Source organism: Heteronotia binoei, chromosome 21 (genome assembly GCF_032191835.1).
Source record: "Heteronotia binoei isolate CCM8104 ecotype False Entrance Well chromosome 21, APGP_CSIRO_Hbin_v1, whole genome shotgun sequence".
Lineage (NCBI taxonomy): Eukaryota > Metazoa > Chordata > Lepidosauria > Squamata > Gekkonidae > Heteronotia > Heteronotia binoei.
The window spans coordinates 114,329,170-114,350,109 of NC_083243.1; the positions used below are offsets into that span (position 1 = coordinate 114,329,170).

The 20,940-nt window shown below is 46.5% G+C and overlaps 1 protein-coding gene across 1 annotated transcript in view; it reads right to left on the reverse strand.

Moving 5' to 3' along the window:
- EHF (ETS homologous factor) overlaps positions 1 to 20,940 on the reverse strand; it is a 100,738-nt gene that overhangs the window by 5,952 nt on the left and 73,846 nt on the right. The window contains exons 5-7 of the mRNA XM_060262662.1: positions 16,891 to 16,959; positions 16,726 to 16,794; positions 1,970 to 2,032 (exon numbers count right to left, since the gene is read on the reverse strand). Coding sequence (XP_060118645.1) covers positions 1,970 to 2,032; positions 16,726 to 16,794; positions 16,891 to 16,959 — 201 coding nt within the window. The remainder of the gene's footprint in view (positions 1 to 1,969; positions 2,033 to 16,725; positions 16,795 to 16,890; positions 16,960 to 20,940) is intronic.

Below are 20,940 nucleotides of genomic sequence, written 5' to 3' on the forward strand. Positions count from 1 at the left end.
TGGGCATCTCTTGGGATGGGGACTATCAGAAGATCTTGGGAGGCAGAGCCAAGCAACCTGCAGGACATATATGGGAGGAGACAGTCTCATAGGTATGTTGGTCCCAGGCCGTGCAAGGCTTTGAAAGTCAGAATTAACACCTTGAAACGGATCCAGTACTCCAGTGCAGGCCGTGGAGCACCGGCCATATGCTCACTCGTACAGGTGATGCAGTCAGCATCAGGGTAAAAGCAACTGATGCGAGCATTTTGATCAGAGGAAAATAACAGCCTTACCTTCCACAGCACCATGACCTTGGCTGCTTTTTACAAGGGGATTGTTGTGATTTCATTAAAATGGCTGCAAGATAGCATGTAGTGGCTCCCTGTAATGCTATTAATGACTTTTGAAATAATGGGAAATAAACCCTTGACCACCAAAAGATTTACATTTGGAGGAATCTTGTCTAAGAAGTCACTCCCTTCCTATCAGTATATGAGTGCCACTGAGAGTAAAAGCAAACTCAAACTTATTTATTATATTTCAACTGCTCTTTTCTGCTTTGATGTAAGAAAAAAAGTATAAAACTGAGAGATTATTCAAATAGTAAACTGTAGGAATAACTCTGTGATTGGCAAGATTTCTTTTTCATGAGAAAATAACAACAAATGAACTGGGGTGTACTTTGATAGTCTGGTTTAGGTGGTTAGTCTGCTGGAATATGTTCTAATCCTGATATCACCATAAACCTTGCTGGATGATAGGCTTGCCAACCCCCAGGTCCAGCAGGCGATCCCCTGGTTTTGCAGGCTCCTCCTTGCCACCAGCCAGTTGGCTGGTGGGGGGAAGCCCTGCCCCAACAGCCACCATGTGCCTTTAAACTTTGGCACACTTAAATGAACCTTGCAAACTGCTTGTGTTTTGGACTGTGTGTGTGCCTTTAAATCTCAACTGGAGGAAGCTGCATGGGTGGTGTGAGCAAGCAGGGCCACATGGCTCTTCCTGGTGAGTGTCTGAACTATGTGAGAAAAGAAGATAAGCTAGAACAATCCCTCTGTTTGTTTTGCATTGGTTTCAGAAGTCATGTGTATAGTAAAGTGGAGTTAACTAGAACCTGATTACGGGATGGAGAAAAATTCAACCTACTAGGCTGCTCTCCTTTCATTTTCCTGTTAGTCTGAAGATGTTGGCTGAAATACAGCAGATAGTAACATTCAGCAACTCCTGTGAGTAAATTGCCCCAGTGAGATCACAGAACTGTGTCCTTGCAAACTGTTTCTTTTGGCTGCTTTGTGGGTGTGTGTGTGTTCACTTTCATTTAGTGGAAGTGCAGCTGTTGGGGAATGAAGAAATGAAGGCTGTATTCAGGGGAATTGCACTGCTATATTTTTATTTATTCCAGGGAATGGGAAAGTCTCCTGCCTCCACTTCCAAAGTCCCCAGAGATTTTCTGAGTTGGACCTATCAACCCCTACTGGGTGACCATGGGCCAGTCAACCTTGCTCTCAGTCTAGCATATCCCATAGGACTGTTGTAGAGATACAGTGGGGAAATATATACCCCCCCCCCCATCCCAGTCCTCAGAAGAACTATGAAACAAAATGCAGTAAAAAGTCCTTTTGAATACAGATGATCTAACTCTGGGGTCAAGGGTGCTAAAATTGGCTGGCCAGAGAGTTCTGCATTCAGGTAAATATGACCTAGCCTAGTTCATTAGTTACTTTCTAACTACAATGAAGGGAATGAACATATGTATGCCTAGGACTGAGATCAAGTTGCCCATTCTTCCTAGTATACAATACCTGAACAGCAACAAAATGTAATGGAGAGTAATATAATTTGGGGCATCACTTGAAGGCATGAATTTTACATGAAAAATTTTATGCTGAGTTTCTTTTCTGTTGCAGCCTTTGTGTTCCATTCACTTTTTTTCTGCACTGCTTATAATCAACCCCCTTGCACAGTGGCAAATTCTGTATAGTTTACGTACTGTGCTTCTTGCTGTGGGATTTTGGAAGGTTGTCTTGTGGGTTTTTTACATCTGAAGATTCTTCTGTAACAGAAAAAGGGGTCACCTTACATTAATTCTTGCACTCACGTTCTAGTAACCATTTCAGAAGTGATTTGTATGATATTAAACAGAAGAGAAATTTTGCATGCAAAATAGGATTTTATCAGGCTACAAAAAAAGGATAACTGAAAACTGAAGAACAAACTGATGACCCAGATCAAGTGATCAGATTTCTGTACATCTCTATTGTAGTATATATATATATATATATATATATATATATATATATATATATATATATATATATATGTGTGTGTGTGTGTGTGTGTGTGTGTGTGTGTGTGTGTAGGTAATGGGACAGTCTGCTCCTCCCCTAATATCTGTGTAATTTAGTTTGGTCCTGCTGGGTGGAGCTCTTGTTTCAGTTTCCAGTTCTGTACGTTAGCTGAAAATGTCGGTGGATAGAGTTGTCTCCTTGCAAATAAATGGCTGATGTTTGAGCCAGCCTGTCTCTGCTGAATGGACCTGAGAATGAGTGCCTGAGTGAGTTTTCTAACCTGGGAACCCACAGCTAAAGGGGGACATTACATATTGCACACATACAGGACTCTTTTTTTTTTAGCAGGAATGCACAGGAACGCAGTTCCAGCTGGCTTGGTGTCCGAGGGTGTGACCTAATATTCAAATGAGTTCCCGATGGGCTTTTCCTACCAAAAAAGCCCTGCACACATATACTGATGTGATATCAGGGGGTGTGGCCTAATATGCAAATGAGTTCCTGCCAGGCTTTTTCTGCCCCAAAAGCCCTGCACACATATACTGATGTACCTGAAAAGCCTGAGTATTTATTTAGATTGGAAGGTTTTTTATAAAATAGATTAATGATATTCATGAACAGGCTTACCATATGCTTGCTTCTGGAAGATCTCCTAATGCCCACTGCTGGTCTGATGGGCAGAAGGAGGAAACTGGCCAGTGAAATTGGGGGGTGGGGGGAAGAATCATCAACCCCACGTGATGATGCAGTTTCTGGTGGTAATGCTCTAACCAAAATCCTCTATACTTTCCATAGACAGAGCTTTGGCCAAGTGCTAGAGCATCGCTTCTGTACAATGATGTCACTTCCAGATCATGCCAGATGTGTCATTGTGTAAGGATGATGAACATACCCTCCCCCCATAAGTTCTTGATACGGTCATGTTGGGATCTGATGCAACCACAGAAATGTAAATTTTTTGCTTGTGGGCACATCAATCACTCCTTGTAAACAAAGAGAAACCAAATTCTTCATTGTACATATGAATAGGCTACACTATAAAAATGGTGTTCCAATGTGTCTATCTGCCATTATCCACACAAGCATATCCTACCTGAACTCCCTCCCTACAATTTCCTCTTTCCTTTTCCTGAAGTCCTCTGTAGCATCTCCCTTTTCCCTGCTTCCTTCTCTACTTCTCTTCTACTAGCCAAGTATCTCATCTGCTCCCCTATCCAGCTTTCCCTTCTGTCTTTCCCCTGGCAGCCTCTCCCTGGGAAAATTCTGGCCCAGATTTACAATGCCAGTTTCCAGGCCTAGTTATGCAGCAGGAAAAGCACCAGGAATGGGGAGGGGCACATCACTTTCCCATGTATCCCCCTCCCCATGCTATTTTCTCTTTCCCTTCTAGGTTTGCCAATCCTCAGTTGGGGGCAGAGAATCCCCTGGTTTGGAGGCCTTCCCCCTGCTTCAGGGTTATCAGAAAAAAGGGGATAGGTGGGGTTGAATCGCAATAACCTTGTGAGGTAAGTTAGGCTGAAAGCATATGACTAGCATAAGGTCACTCGGCTTCCATGGCATGGGATTTGAACCTAGGTGTCCTACTTCATGGTCTGGCACTCTAACAATTACATCACACTGGCTTTTTGCAGTGGCTGCTGCTGAACAGTACTTAGCAGCTGGGCCTAAATGATACAAATCTTGTGGCACTGACTGATACTCAGCCTAGCCCCAGTGTGTCCTCCATAAATGGCCAAAACAGCCCTGGAAAGGTTCCTGCCTTTTACCAAGGCTTCAAGGCTAGCAACACTAGGCAGCAACAGCCACTGAGAGGGCATTCTTTTCTAAAAGCTACAGTGTTGCTTCTAGGTTTGCCAATCCCCAGGTGGGGGCAGGGGATCCCCCAGTTTGGAGGCCCTCCCCATGCTTCAGGGTCGTTAGAAAGCGGGGCAAGGGGGAGGGAAATGTCTGCTGGGAACTCTGTTATTCCCTATGGAGATTTATTCCCATAGAAAATAATGGAGAATTGATCCGTGGATATCTGGGGCTCTGGGGGGGCTGTTTTTTGAGGTAGAGGCACCAAATCTTCAGCACAGCATCTAGTGCCTCTCCCCAAAATACCTCCCAAGTTTCAAAACAATTGGACCAGGGGGTCCAATTCTATGAGCCCCAAAAGAAGGCGCCCCTATCCTTCATTACTTCCTATGGAAGGAAGGCATTGAAAAAGTGTGCCGTCCCTTTAAATGTGATGGCCAGAACTCCCTTTGGAGTTCAATTATGCTTGTCACAGCCTTGATCTTGGCTCCACCCCAATGTCTCCTGGCTCCACCCCCAAAGTTTCCTGGCTCCATCCCCAAAGTCCCCAGATATTTCTTAAATTGGATTTGGCAACCCTAGTTGCTTCTATTATTTTAGGGTGGTAGGGTTTTTTACTTTTTAAAAAGACATGATTATTCTGCAGCCCTGGGTCTTTTCATGGCCCCAGTCAGGAAATATCCACAGATAGAGCCACATTGAGAATTAGATATATTGATAAGAAAGGGGGGAAAGAATGCTAGTCCTGCCACACTTAACACAAACTCTTGTATTAGTCCTTTATTTTCCAAAATTTTCTACAGCATATAACCTTTGAGGACTCTCCACCCCTTTGTTTTTATCTTGGAACACATATAATGCATGCTCTATGTAGTGGTATTAGGGTAACGTATACCCACCTGTCAGAACACATAATGATCTGGCAAGCACTGTTTCTGAGAAAATGAAAATGCCAAGTAGTTCTGGGGGGGAAAGCAAATGTTATTACAAAATCTTGGCAGTTATGACTACTTGTTTTCTTGCCAGACTGATACAGTTCAATCCTAGGAAAAGTCACACCCTTCTAAACCCATAGAATTAAATTGGCTCAGAAGGGTGTAACTCTGTTTAGGATTGCTGTGTTAGGGACTTGCTGGTTTTTTTCACCCAATGCAACTCCCTTGGGGGGGGGGGGGAATCCTGTTTCGGAGTACAGTTGCCAATCCCCAGGTAGGGGCAGGGGATCCCCCGGTTTGGAGACCCTTCCCCCGCTTCAGGGTCGTCAGAAAGCAGGGGGAGGGGAGGGAAATGTCTGCTGGGAACTCTATTATTCCCTATGGAGATTTATTCCCTTAGAAAATCATGGAGAATTAATCTGCGGGTATCTGTGGCTCTGGGGGACCCTGCTTTTTGGAGTAGAGGCACCAAATTTTCAGTATATCATCTAGTGCCTCTCCCCAAAATACCCCCCAAGTTTCAAAAAGATTGGACCAGGGGGTCCAATTTTATGAGCCCCAAAAGAAGGTGCCCCTATCCTTCATTATTTCCTTTGGAAGGAAGGAATTGAAAAGGTGTGCAGTCCCTTTAAATGTGATGGCCAGAACTCCCTTTGGAGTTCAATTATGTTTGTCATAGCCTTGATCTTGGCTCCACCCCTAATGTCTCCTGGCTCCACCCCCAAAGTCTCCTGGCTCCACCCCCAAAGTCCGCAGATATTTCTTGAATTGGACTTGGCAACCCTACTTCGGAGTGCTGGTAATTCTAATAAAGATAGAAAATTTCCTCCCATCATTGTTTATCCATTATGCTGAATTCTCACTCCTTTAGAACTAGCAAAAGAGCCATCTGCCTAATCTATAGCTGACAATCAGTTTTCATTTATTTGTGGGATATCCAATTTCCAGGAACCTGTGTTATGTCTGCCCTACAGGATACTGAATACCAAGGAAGCTTAAAGCCCACACACATTTTTCCACCTACATACATGAATAAACAGTCACCACAGCTTGCTTTCTATGCAAATTACTTATTTGCATGTTCAAATGGCTTACAGTAAATGCCAGACTGTGTACAGACTTGCCTGAGGTGTTTTTATTTTATTTTTTAACTTTCATCAGCAGTCCAGGAAACAGGTATAAACAAGAGCAGGCCTCCTTTAGGTCCTGCTGAAAAAAGAAAGCACGTGGATACTTCACTTACATCTGGCGGGGGGAGGGAATCACCTCATTACACCTATACCCTTTTCCTGCATTGCCAAATTCAGAAAACACTATCCTCCTGCATAATTTGCTGATCTTGTGGGTAAGCTATGGAAACTAATTAAGGCTCAAAAATTCTATCCTTATTGAAACAAACTTGTCTTTAAAACCTTACATATTTGAGCATGAGAATCCCAGGAATTCAGTTACTCTTTTCATTTTCTAAGAAAATATACCTTAAAGTTTGAAACAACATCTTTCTTAAGTGTCTGTCATGTGACTCTGAATCTGCCAAAAGCATTTATTTGCTGCTGAGCATTTGCTACTGAATCTTGCCCACCTTCGTAAACAATAGTTTATCACTTCTATGGAGACAGAGACTTATTTTTCTCATGAGGAGTTAGTGAGGGTTTGACAGATGAAGAAACTGCCCATATATCAAAATAGGTGTCTTGCAAAACTTAGGAGGAAAAAAAAGCATAATATTCTTTAAAAATAAGCCACTTCTAATTTTGTTTGTACAACAGACTGTGTCCTTAAGCATGCCACCTTCCCTTCAGGCCCAATAAGTAAGAAAATGAACACATCACAACATGCAGTTTGATTGAGCCTTACTACTGTCAGGATGATTTGAAGAGCTGACAGTCATTTTATGAAAAATATATGGACAGCATATATGTGAATTTTTGGGACTATACCAGCATCTTTAAGAATAACATTGCCCTCTGTTAATTTTTTTTTTTTTTTGTTCCCTGGCTCAATCATCAATCATCCCTAGTCTGAGTCTTGATACCTGAATGTCAGAACTTGTAACTTTATTATTGCTAGCTTAATGTAGAACCAGTATAATTGATGGTTGGCAAGTATGCATAGAGTGGACCTGAGCGTTGAACCAGACCGACCCCATATTGTAACCTTTCTTAACCTGAAGTGTCTGAGGAGTAGTTAACCCTGCCCCGATGGTATCCAAAGTATTTGGGGGCTGTGGACTGAATAATGTTGTATCTCTGTACTTTCTCACACTGACACCCTTTGAAGCCGAATCGTGTGGCCTTCAGAGTAAGGAGGCAATGTCTTTGCTGATAGCACTGGTGGGAAGACAGATGTGCCTGTAACGGTGTGAATTAAAGCTTTGTGGGTTGTTTGTTTTACTATATAAAACTGGGCCAGTGCTGGCTCTCGCCATCACTGTTATCTTGTACCTTGTATCTAACAGTTCTTAGTTCTCTCTAATAAAATCCTAGCTTGGAAACTAAGTATGGGATCTGCCTGGAGTTCTTAAGTTCTGACATTATAACAGTGATCCTATTGTTTTGGAGCTTATCTGAACTGGAAACCCGGCCCGATGGCTGCAAAGGTTCCAGACAACGGAGAGCCCACCACTCCAACGGAGGACCCGCCGCTCGACCCGAAGGTGACGGGGGTGAGGCGCAAGATTAAGGTGCCCGCACCTTTCTCGGTGGACGCGTTCGCCGCACCCCGATCCTGGAGCCCGCGGAAGTCCACAGCGGCGATCGACGCGGCGGAGCAGCGGTACAGAAGTATGCTGGGCGACGGGGCAAGCGGAGACGGAGACGACGACCAGGGCGAAGGTCCAGAACCGCGAGGCGGGGACGACCCGGTCCGGAGCCTCCGCAACGACCTGTTCGACTATGTACGGGAAATTCACAACGACGTACACGCCTCCCGAGTTATGATGGCCGAGGAGATGCAACAGAACCTTGGCGCAATCTACGACCAGCTCCGCACCTTGCAAACGGCGGTCCTGGGGATCCCCGTGGGAGGGCTGCCGCTGGGGCAACCGCCCGTGGCTCCACCGGCCCCGCTGGCTCCCGCGCCGCCGGTGGTGCCCGCTCCAGCCCCACCGGCCCCACAACCTGTGGCGCCTCCGGCCCCGGGGGCCCCCGCGCCGCCGGTCCCAGCGCCCCCGGCGCCGCCAGTTCCGGCGCCCCCGGCGGTCCCCGTGCCCGCACCGCCGGCGCCGCCGGCCCCAGCTGCACCAGCCCTACCGGCCCTGCCGGCCCCGGTGCCCCAACCCGCGGCACCCCCGGCCGCAGGGGGGGGGAGAGAGCTGAAAATTACATTCGACGGGAGCCCAGAAGACGTGGAGTACTTCACCATACAGTGCGACACGTTCTTTACCCACTGGGGTGCGGACTACCCGACCGAAGCCAGCCGGGTGTACCACATTGCGTCCCGACTGAGAGGTCCAGCCCGCAAATGGTACGTCGGGCTGTTCACCGCGAGGAAGCCCGAGCTAGCAACCGTAGCGGGGTTCCTGCACGCAATGCTCCGCCAGTACGGCGACCCGCTCCGCGAGGAGAAAGCCATCGCAGCCCTCCAGCGCATCGAACAAGGCAACCGATCCATTCGCGAGTATGCCACGGAATTCCTGGGCTACTGCGCGGCAGTGAGAGGGTGGAACGAGGTTATGAAGTATACTGCTTTTTGTAACGGGCTGAACCCGAACGTCCTCGACCGCTGCTACAGCCACGGGCGACCCGACACCTTGGTCGGGTGGATCCAGCTAGCCGGAGAGGTCGAGACCAACATCCAGCACGTGGGGCTTCGCCGACAGCAACTGGCGAAGAAGGGGTTGAAATCCACACCCACCAAGGCGGAGGGGCGACGGGCCCCGACAACCTCGACCCCCACCACTGCCCGTAAGTGTTACCGGTGCGGCGACCCGGACCACCTCGCCTCCAACTGCCCAGCCAAAGCGGGGTCCACCCCGCCGACAGCCAGGCCAACCGCATCGGGGCCCAAGAAGAAAAAGAGCAATCGGCCGAAAGAGCCCGGACGGGGCTCCGTCGCCACCACCTTGGCGACTGACGAGGATTTTACCGCCGAACCAGAAACCGTGGAAGAATCGACCGGGGAGTCGGACGACACCGAGTCGGCGGGAAACGACAACGACCTGCTTTAATGGGTGCCGCGAAGCAGGTCCAGCAACAGCCGGCACTCCTCACGGTGAGAGCCACTGGGGGTTTATTGTTTATGGCCGTAACCCTTCTCAACCCGAACCTAAAACGGTTCATGCATGCCCGAGCACTAATCGACTCGGGGTGCAACCGGGACTTAATCACCCCCCGCCTAGTAGAGGCGCTAGGATTAGCCACGTCCCCCCTCCCGCTACCCATGCTTTTCCAGCAGATGGACGGGGGGCCCATGAGGGGAGAGCCGTGTAAGCTAGAAACGCAGGCGGTCCCCGTTGGGACCGAAGAGCATTGGGGGATCGAAACTTTTGTAATTGCCCCCTCTTGCTCGTTTGATGTGGTGATGGGCTCGGGTTGGCTCGCCCGCCACCAGCCAGACATAAGGTGGGAGGAGCAGATCGTCCGATTCCCGGACTGGAGGTGCGAACACCACCATTGGCGCCCCGAATGGGGGCCGCATCCGCCTCCCCGGAATGAGCGAGCCTGCCTCACCCTCGAGGAGGTCGCCTCGATCCCCACGGAATACCGGGACTTAAAACTGGCCTTTAGTGAGAAGGAGGCGGATGAGTTACCACCTCACCGCCCCACGGACTGTGCAATCGAACTGATCCCGGGGCAGCAACTGCCAAAAGCGAAACTGTACTCCATGGGTTGGGCGGAGAAAGCGGAACTCCGCAAATTTTTGGACAAAAACCTGAAGCGTGGGTTCATACGACCGGCAACAGCCCCCCATGCCGCCCCCGTCCTCTTCAGAAAGAAAAAGGATGGGTCGCTTAGACTTTGCACAGATTTTCGCTCGATAAACGGGATTTCGATGTCTAATGCCTACCCGATCCCATTGATTAAGGACCTATTGAATACTGTGGCCACAGGGAAAATATTCACAAAACTCGACCTCCGAGACGCGTACTTCCGAGTCCGCATCAGGGAGGGGGACGAGTGGAAGACCGCGTTCAATACCCCGCTAGGACAATTTGAGTACTTGGTTATGCCTTTCGGGCTACAGGGGGCCCCTGGGGTATTCATGAACTTTATCAACGAGGTTCTGCGAGAGTTCCTGTTTAAGGGGGTGGTGGTGTACCTTGATGACATCATTATCTATTCACCAGATCTCAAGTCCCATGTACCCCTAGTCAGAAAAGTGTTGAGCACCCTGTGCAAGCACAAGTTGTATGCCAAACTATCAAAATGTGAATTTCACAAGACTGAACTTGACTATCTAGGCTTCCGAGTATCGGGGGAAGGGTTGTCAATGGACCCAGCAAAGGTTCAAGCGGTGCTAGACTGGGAGCCCCCACGAACCCGCAAACAGCTCCAAAGTTTTCTCGGGTTCGCAAATTTTTACCGCGACTTCATAAAGGGGTTCGCCACCATCATGTTACCCCTTACGGAGCTCCTTAAAACAAAGGGGAAGGGGGCAGAGGCAAAAAAGCCGGGCGCGCGCCTAACGTGGACGCCCGAGTGTCAAAAAGCCTTTACAGAATTGAAACGCCTCTTCACCTCGGAGCCCGTGTTAGCCCACCCTGACGAGTTAAAACCTTTCGTGGTTCAATGTGATGCTTCCGACGCCGCCGTCGGAGCCATATTAATGCAAAGGGGGGACAACGGGGTTCTGCGCCCCTGCGCCTACATTTCACGAAAGTTCTCGAACGAGCAGAAAAATTGGTCAGTGTGGGACAAGGAGGCTTTTGCAGTCATGTTTGCCTTGAAAACCTGGCGCTCCTGGCTTGAGGGGGCCAGAGTCCCGTTTGAAATCTGGACTGACCACAAAAATCTCGAGGCATTGACCGGGCGCCGCAAAATGACTGCAAAACAAATCCGGTGGGCTGGGTTTTTCGCCAAATTCGACTTTGTACTGAAACACATCCCAGGTACCAAGAATTTCTTGGCGGACGCCCTCTCCCGCCTGCCACAGCACGAGAGCCTCCGCGAGGAGGTGGTGGACTCCCTTATCCCCCCTTCGGTCATCGCGGGGGGGGTCACCACCCGCTCCGGGAAGAGGATCGGCCCCCCGGAGCCGGACCTCTTGTCTCAGTTAGTTGCGGAGACTGCTCGGGAGGCAGACCAACCACCGAACCTCCGTAAAAGCGAGGACGGCCTCCTGTTGCACAACGAAAAGATCTATGTGCCCTCCTCCCTCCGCAAGCAGATTTTAGAGCATTGTCATTCCAGCCGCCTGGCGGGCCATTTCGGCTATGTCAAAACCCTCAACCTCATTACCCGACAGTTTTGGTGGCCTAGGCTCAAAAGAGATGTCTCCGAATTCGTCCTCTCATGTCCCACCTGTCTTATGGCTAAACGAAGAGGGGGTAAGCCTCCCGGCCACCTAGTGCCCCTCCCAACAGCCACCCGGCCTTGGTCGGTAGTGTCTATGGATTTCATTGTGGAGCTCCCGCCGTCGCAGGGCAAAACTGTTGTTTTGGTAGTGGTCGATACGTTCTCCAAACAAGCCCACTTCATCCCCTGCAAGCAGCTCCCCACGGCTAAAAAACTTGCCCAACTTTTCTTTACACACATTGTACGCCTACACTCGTTCCCAGACAAGGTCATTAGCGACCGCGGGACGCAGTTCGTTGCCAACTTCTGGCGGGAGTTTTGCAAGCTTGCGGGTATTGAGCAGGGCCTCAGCTCAGCCTACCACCCCCAGTCGGACGGACAGACGGAGAGGGTTAATAGCCTTCTAGAACAGTACCTCCGCTGTTTCATTAACTTCCAACAGTCCAACTGGGTGGACCTACTCCCATTCGCTGAATACGGCTACAACAACAGCCTTCACAGCTCTACTAAAACCTCTCCTTTCCAAATCATAAATGGCTATGAGGGCAAGCCTTTCCCAACGCTTCCCCTCCCCGCCACCTCCTCAGAACCCACATCGTGCCAACAATGGTGGGAGGGCCTTCGGGAGAGCTGGAAGGGAATTCAGGAGAACCTGGAGGAAGCGAAAAAGGCTTACAAAAAACAATTTGATAAAAAACACTCTCCTGAATGGGAATTGAGAGTGGGAGACACTGTCTTTTTGTCCACAAAAAACCTCCCCCTTCCTCAGCCCTGCCGCAAACTTGCGTTGAAGTTTCTTGGGCCTTTTAGGATCAAACGAGTAATCAATAAAGTGACTGCAGAACTCGAGCTGCCCAAGTCTCTAAGCAAAATCCATCCTGTTTTTCATTGCAGCTTACTCCGGAAAGACCCTGGTGCCACGTCCTTCCATCCCAGGGCTCCGCCGCCCCCTCCGACGACAGTGAGGGGTCAGAGTCACCATGAAGTCCACGAAATCCTGGACTCAAAAGTCAAACGGGGGAAGCTGTATTACTTAATCAGGTGGAAGCACTTCCCCCCGAGCTGTGATGAATGGGTCGAATCTCAGAACGTAGCTGCGCCGCAATTGTTAAAAAAGTTTCACCTGCTGTACCCGCACAAGCCCAAGCCGCCACCCCCCGGGGGAGGGCGCTTAGGGGGGGCAGTATGTCAGAACTTGTAACTTTATTATTGCTAGCTTAATGTAGAACCAGTATAATTGATGGTTGGCAAGTATGCATAGAGTGGACCTGAGCGTTGAACCAGACCGACCCCATATTGTAACCTTTCTTAACCTGAAGTGTCTGAGGAGTAGTTAACCCTGCCCCGATGGTATCCAAAGTATTTGGGGGCTGTGGACTGAATAATGTTGTATCTCTGTACTTTCTCACACTGACACCCTTTGAAGCCGAATCGTGTGGCCTTCAGAGTAAGGAGGCAATGTCTTTGCTGATAGCACTGGTGGGAAGACAGATGTGCCTGTAACGGTGTGAATTAAAGCTTTGTGGGTTGTTTGTTTTACTATATAAAACTGGGCCAGTGCTGGCTCTCGCCATCACTGTTATCTTGTACCTTGTATCTAACAGTTCTTAGTTCTCTCTAATAAAATCCTAGCTTGGAAACTAAGTATGGGATCTGCCTGGAGTTCTTAAGTTCTGACACTGAAACCTTGAAGCCGATAAAATTAAATAATCATGGAATATCCCCATTAATGTTCATATTTTGGAGAGCCAGTTTGGTGTAGTGGTGAAGTGTGTGGACTCTTATCTGGGAGAACTGGGTTTGATTCCCCACTCCTCCACTTGCACCTGCTAGCATGGCCTTGGGTCAGCCATAGCTCTAGCAGAGGTTGTCCTTGAAAGGGCAGCTGCTGTGAGAACATAAGAACATAAGAACATAAGAGAAGCCATGTTAGATCAGGCCAATGGCCCATCCAGTCCAACATTCTGTGTCACACAGCGGCCAAATATATATATATATATATATATATATATATATATATATATATATATATATATATATATATATATATATATATATATATATATATATATATATATATATATACACACACACACACACACACTGTGGCTAATAGCCACTGATGGACCTCTGCTCCATATTTTTATCTAACCCCTTCTTGAAGGTGGCTATGCTTGTGGACGCCACCACCTCCTGTGGCAGTGAATTCCACATGTTAATCACCCTTTGGGTGAAAAAGTACTTCCTTTTATCCGTTTTAACCTGTCTGCTCAGCAATTTCATCGAATGCCCACGAGTTCTTGTATTGTGAGAAAGGGAGAAAAGTACTTCTTTCTCTACTTTCTCCATCCCATGCATTATCTTGTAAACTTCTATCATGTCACCCCTCAGTCGACGTTTCTCCAAGCTAAAGAGCCCTAAGCGTTTCAACCTTTCTTCATAGGGAAGGTGTTCCAGCCCTTTAATCATTTTAGTTGCCCTTTTCTGAACTTTCTCCAATGCTATAATATCCTTTTTGAGGTGCGGCGACCAGAACTGCACACAGTACTCCAAATGAGACCGCACCATCGATTTATACAGAGGCATTATGATACTGGCTGATTTGTTTTCAATTCCCTTCCTAATAATTCCCAGCATGGCGTTGGCCTTTTTTATTGCAAACGCACACTGTCTTGACATTTTCAGTGAATTATCTACCATGACCCCAAGATCTCTCTCTTGGTCTGTCTCTGCCAGTTCACACCCCATCAACTTGTATTTGTAGCTGGGATTCTTGGCCCCAATGTGCATTACTTTGCACTTGGCCACATTGAACCGCATCTGCCACGTTGACGCCCACTCACCCAGCCTCAACAAATCCCTTTGGAGTTCCTCACAATCCTCTCTGGTTCTCACCACCCTGAACAATTTAGTGTCATCCGCAAATTTGGCCACTTCACTGCTCACTCCCAACTCTAAATCATTTATGAACAAGTTAAAGAGGATGGGACCCAGTACCGAGCCCTGCGGCACCCCACTGCTTACCGTCCTCCACTGCGAAGACTGCCCATTTATACTCACTCTCTGCTTCCTATTACTCAGCCAGTTTTTGATCCACAAGAGGACCTGTCCTTTTACTCCATGACTCTCAAGCTTTCTAAGGAGCCTTTGATGAGGAACTTTATCAAAAGCTTTCTGGAAGTCAAGGTAAACAACATCTATCGGGTCTCCTTTGTCCACATGTTTGTTCACCCCCTCAAAGAAATGTAACAGGTTAGTGAGGCAAGATCTTCCCTTGCAGAACCCATGCTGAGTCTTCCTCAATAACCCGTGTTCATCAATGTGCCTACTCATTCTTTCCTTGATAATGGTTTCTACCAACTTTCCCGGTATTGAAGTCAGACTGACTGGCCTGTAATTTCCCGGATCTCCTCTGGAACCCTTTTTAAAGATGGGGGTGACATTTGCTACCTTCCAGTTTTCAGGAACGGAGGCAGATTTCAATGAAAGATTACAGATTTTTGTTAGAAGATCCACAAGTTCAACTTTGAGTTCTTTCAGAACTCTCGGATGTATGCCATCCGGACCCGGTGACTTATTAGTTTTTAATTTGTCTATCAGTTGTAGGACCTCCTCTTTTGTCACCTCAATCTGACTCAGGTCTTTCAACACCCCTTCCAATATTAGTGGTTCTGGGGCGGGCAAACACTTCTCATCTCCCACGGTGAAGACGGAGGCAAAAAATGCATTCAGCTTCTCAGCCATTTCCCCATCCTCCTTCAGTAATCCTTTTACCCCATGGTCATCCAAGGGCCCCACTGCTTCCCTGGCTGGTTTCCTACTTCTAATATATTTGAAGAAATTTTTATTGTTGGTCTTTATGTTTTTTGCAATATGCTCCTCATAGTCCCTTTTTGCCTGCCTGATCACAGTCTTGCATTTGATTTGCCACTGCCTGTGTTCCCTTTTATTAATCTCACTTGGACTGGTTTTCCACTGCTTAAAGGAGTCCTTCTTACCTTTTACAGCTTCCATTACTTTGTTTGTTAACCATGCTGGCCTCTTCTTATACCTGTTTGTGCCTTTCCTAACTTGTGGTATGTATTTTATCTGAGCTTCTAGGATTATAGTTTTAAATAGTCTCCAAGCTTCCCCAAGGGTTTTGACCGTATTTACCTTTCCTTTCAGTTTCCTCCTCACATGCCTCCTCATCTCAGAGAATTTACCCCTTTTAAAGTTAAATGTGGTTGTGGCGGTCTTTTTGGGCAACTCCCTATTTATACAAATGGTGAAATCAATAACATTATGGTCACTGTTCCCAAGCGGCGCAATCACTTTTACGTCTCTCACCAAGTCCTGGGCATTACTTAGGACCAGATCCAGGATCGCCCCACCCCTGGTAGGTTCTGAGACCATCTGCTCCATAGCACAGTCATTGAGAGCATCAAGAAACTCAATCTCTTTCTCTCGACCAGAACACATATTGACCCAATCAATCTGCGGGTAGTTAAAATCACCTATTACGACACAGTTTTTACGTTTAGCCGCTATCTTTAATCCCTCCATCATATTATAATCGTCCTCTCTCTTTTGATTTGGTGGGCGATAACAAACTCCCATAGTTAAATTTCCTTTTGGGCCCTCTATTTCAACCCAAAGCATTTCTAAAAGGGAATCTAATTCTCTGACCTCAGTCTTACTGGACCGTATATCCTCTCTGACATACAGAGCCACCCCACCTCCAACCCTTCCCTCCCTATCCTTCCGATATAACTTATATCCAGGAATCACCGTGTCCCACTGATTCTCCTCATTCCACCAAGTTTCTGAAATTCCCACAATGTCTATGTTTTCTCCCAACACTAAACATTCCAATTCACCAATTTTACTTCGGACACTTCTAGCATTTGCTAGAATGTGAGAGCCCTCTCCAGCCCCACCCACCTCACAGGGTGACTGTTGTGGGGGAGGAAGGTAAAGGAGATTGTGAGCCGCTCTGAGACTCTTCGGCGTGGAGGGCGGGATATAAATCCAATATCATCTTCTTCTATATATATAGAACAATTCTTAAAAATGGAATGGATTTATAAATGGTAGTGAAAAGCATCCATTTGAAAAAGAAAATGACATGATTTGCTTAAGCAACCAATTGTTTCTATCCTGTCTCTCACAAAAGATCCAAGTTGGGTTAAAATAAAAGCAGAGTATTCAGAGGCATTTCTCCCATATCTTGAGCCTGAACCCTGAGCCTGCTTCAGCAGCGAGGGCAGGATATAAATCCAATAAAATTCTTACCAGAAACTTGATGGGGAGAAGTGTTGATTGAAATCTGTGCCCGACAGTAGGCCTTGCTGTCCAGTAATTCTGATGATTCAAAAAGAAAGATTGTAATGTAATGTAATATCTACTTAAAAGGGACCCCAACATTATTTAAAATGTTTCAATGCTTAAGTTAGTTACCTACTGTGCCACCATATCCGTGATCATAGAAATAATTCTCTCCTTTCCATGATGCCATTACAGATGGATCTTAAATCAAAATGGGGGAAAAAACATCAAACATCAGTTTTGGTTTTTAAAAAAGTTCCAGTGAGATTAGCTAATGCATGTTGTTTCTTTGGGGACATTTGAGCTACATATAGTTTCTTGGGATAAACAGTACAAATCTATGCTGGTATCAGTTCGGAGAAAATAAAGCAGTTTAGGAGCAATCCTAAGCAGGTCTAGTTAGAAGTATGTTCCATGTTATTTCAGGGGCTTCCATCCAGGAAAGTCTTCTTAGGATTTCAGCATTCATGGTTCTTTGATGGTCATAAAGCAATAACTAAACTTGATCGGTCTACACAGATAAACTGAGACATTCCTGCTCTCCTCAAGAATTGAGGTAACACATTAGGTAAAATGCCAACAACCCTTTAACCTGGAATTGTTTTTAATTGCTATATTTTAGTTTGTATATTTTCTATTTATTGTATGTTGGAACCTTCTCTGAGCCCCACATTAGAGGGAAATATAGCAACAACAACAATATAACAACAACAATGATCATAACAATAACGACCACCACCTCTCTTTTCTAAAGTCACAGTCAGCAATGGACAGTTTAGCTTTGGATGGCAAATCATCAATAATTCTTTACAAGTCCCATACTGTATCAGCCACCATGCTGAAAGCATCTTTTGCACTACTGTGACAATGCCTATTTCTCAAGTCCATTTTTGTTTGTTTGTTTTTAAGCAGCCAAATGGTTGTGTCTTTGTCCATGGTAACAACAAGGAAAAACATTGTGATAGAAGGGTTAAAAAGGTAAAGGTAGTCCTCTGTGCAAGCACCAGTCGTTTTTGACTCTGGGGTGATGTTGCTTTCACAACGTTTTCACAGCAGACTTTTTACGGGGTGGTTTGCCATTGCTTTCCCCAGTCATCTACACTCCCCCCCCCCCCCCAGCAAGCTGGGTACTCATTTTACTGATCTTGGAAGGATGGAAGGCTGAGTCAACCTGGAGCCAGCTATCTGAACCAGCTTCTGCTGGGATCGAATTCAGGTTGTGAGCAGAGGGCTCCAACTGCCATACTGCAGTTTTACCACTCTGCACCACGGGGCTCTTCGATAGAAGGGTTAGGCACATACCATTCTCTTGAATTCTTCAGAAAGTTATTAACTTTGAATCTTGCCCTTGTATCTTGTAGGATTGGAAGAGGCAAAACATTTTTGAGAAAAATAAAAAGAAACTGAAAGGTTTGTTCCTTGGAACCATAACAAATGTGTCACAGATCTGATTTTCATATGGGTTAGTGTCATAGACAGAGAACTATCATGTCATTTTATACTGCTCTGATTAGACCTCATCTAGAGTATAGTGTTCAGGTTTGGGCACCATAATTTAAGAAGGATATAGGCAAACTGAAATGTGTCCAGAGGAGGGCAATGAAGATGGTGAGGGGTCTGGAGATCATCCTATGGGAAAAGATTGAAGGAGCTAGGTATGCTTAGTCTGGAGAGGAGACAACTGAGAGGTGATATGATCACCAACTTCAAGTACTTAAAGGGTAGTCATCTAGAGGATGGTGTAGAGTTGTTTTCAGTTGCCCGAGAAGGTCAGACCAGAACCAATGGGTTGAAATTAAATCAAAAGAGTTTATGGCTAAACATTAGGAAGAACTTCCTGACAGAGTGGTTCCTCAGTGGAACAGGCTTCCTCGGAAGGTGGTGGGTTCTCCTTCCTTGGAGGTTTTAAAACAGAGGTTAGATGGCCTTCTGACAGCAATGCTGATTCTGTGAATTAGGCAGATCTTGAGAAGGAGGAAAGAAAGGGTCGCATCAGTGCCTAGTTCTCATGGCCCTTTCTTACACACCCAGGGAGATGCTGGTTGCCACTTTGGGATCAGTCAGCAATTTTTCTCCAGGCTAGTTTGACAACGGATCCTGGAGATTTTTGCCATCTTCTGGACACGGAACAGGGGTCACTGGGGATGTATGTATGTGTGTGTGGGGGGGGGGGAGGTATTTATTGGTGATTTTCCTGCTTCATGCAACGGTCACCTCGAGACTGGATTACTGTAATGCCCTCTACATGGGGCTGCCTCTGTGCCGAACCCGGAAGCTGCAACTGGTGCAGAACGCAGCGGCTAGACTGTTGCTGGGACTCCCTAAATGGGAGCACATACAGCCTGGGCTGCGCGAACTGCACTGGCTGCCAGTTACATACCGGGTTCGTTACAAAGTGCTGGTCATTACCTTTAAAGCCCTATATGGTCGAGGACCTGTCTACCTTAGGGACCGTCTCTCCTCATATGAACCCCAGAGAGCACTGAGGTCAGCCGGGAAAAACCTGCTGACTGTCCCCGGACCGAGAGAGGTGAAGCTGCAAAGCACCCGTAACCGGGCCTTCTCCTCTGTAGCCCCGAGCCTATGGAACCAACTTCCAGAGGAAATGCGGGCCCTGCGGGACCTAGAACAGTTCCGCAGGGCCTGCAAGACCTTCCTCTTCAGACTGGCTTTCCCTGATCGAAATGGAAATTACGAAGGAAACCGCCATCAGAAAAAGTAAATGTAGCACTAGCACTTTTAAAAATTAACTTAATTTTAAAGCCTAACCAGATTTTAATTAAATGTTTGATGTTTGATGTAGTTTTATTCACCTGTATAATTTGGCTCTGAGCCATGTTGTTAGCCGCCCTGAGCCTGCTCCGGCGGGGAGGGCGGGATACAAATAAAATTTGTTGTTGTTTGTTGATTGTGCATGGGCTTGCACTAGATGACCCTGGAGGTCCCTTCCAACTCTATGATTCTATGAACTAATCTCTCCTACTTTTTAGGCAACTGCTAGTTTGATTTTTGTTGCTTTTTAAAAATCCAAGGCTAGTTTGGAAATTTGTTGTTGTAGTTTCTTCTTCTTCTTCCATGCGATTGTAGTTGAAAATTACTCACTTTCTAAATCACCATGGTTGGCTGGTTTATGAATCACGACATTTTAGCTGATCTACTTACTAGCTATGTGTTTGGGCATCTAAACTGATGTCCTTACAATAGTACATGCCTTTTTATTGTTTAGACACCTGATCTACTCATTGCTTTTTCTAAAAACAAGCCTCACCCAAATAGGGTTTGGAATAATTTTTGTTTTTGCAGTTCCACACAGTATGTAATCCACTCCAAAAGCAAGCTTACTTAGCAGAGCGGAATCTGTAATGAGTCCCACAGATTCAGGTTAATATATTCTTTCCTAGTGTATACAAAGAGTAATGTCCTACAGAATTTGTCCCATAGGGGTGCAATCCAAACCTTAATGAATTCAATAAACCACTTGCTGATGATTTCAAGGCATATAGCTTGTAACTGATTCAGAATTAAATCAGAAAAACAGCTTGAAATTGCCACTATGTAACTATTTCTGCCTAGATTTTCAAAATCACTATCTTCACTTTGAAATATTGCTATATCAAAGCTGGTAAAAAAACAACCTAACCTTAGAATCCCTTTGTAGAGTTTACTCCAGTCAAGTCCATGGACGTCAGTATGGCCACTGGAATCAGTGGGCTTAGACTGGAGTAATTGCACTGTAAATGAGAGAAAAGAAGATGTTCGGCATTATGTTTCAGAATACAACAATTTTCCTGGAGGTAATGTCAACAATGGCTGATTCTGCACTCACCTTTCTCTGGGGCAGGTTTCTGTTTCTGGGTGGAGCAACTGGTGATTTCGCACCAGTTGCTCCGCACTGGCATTTTGCGCGGGGCAAACCCGTGATTTGCCCTGCCGCAGTGTTTTTTCAGGTTTACACTGCGGTGAGGCAAATTGCGGGTTTGCCCTGTGCAAAATGCCGGTGCAGAGCAACTGGTGCGAAATTGCCAGTTTGCTCTGCCCAGAAATGGAAGCCTGCCCTGAAGAAAGGTGAGTGCAGAATCAGCCAATAACTGTATAGAAAAAGAGTTGATTTTATACTCCACCCTTCACTACCCGGAAGATTCTTAGAGTGCTTATAGTTCCTCTTCCCGCAACTGACACCCT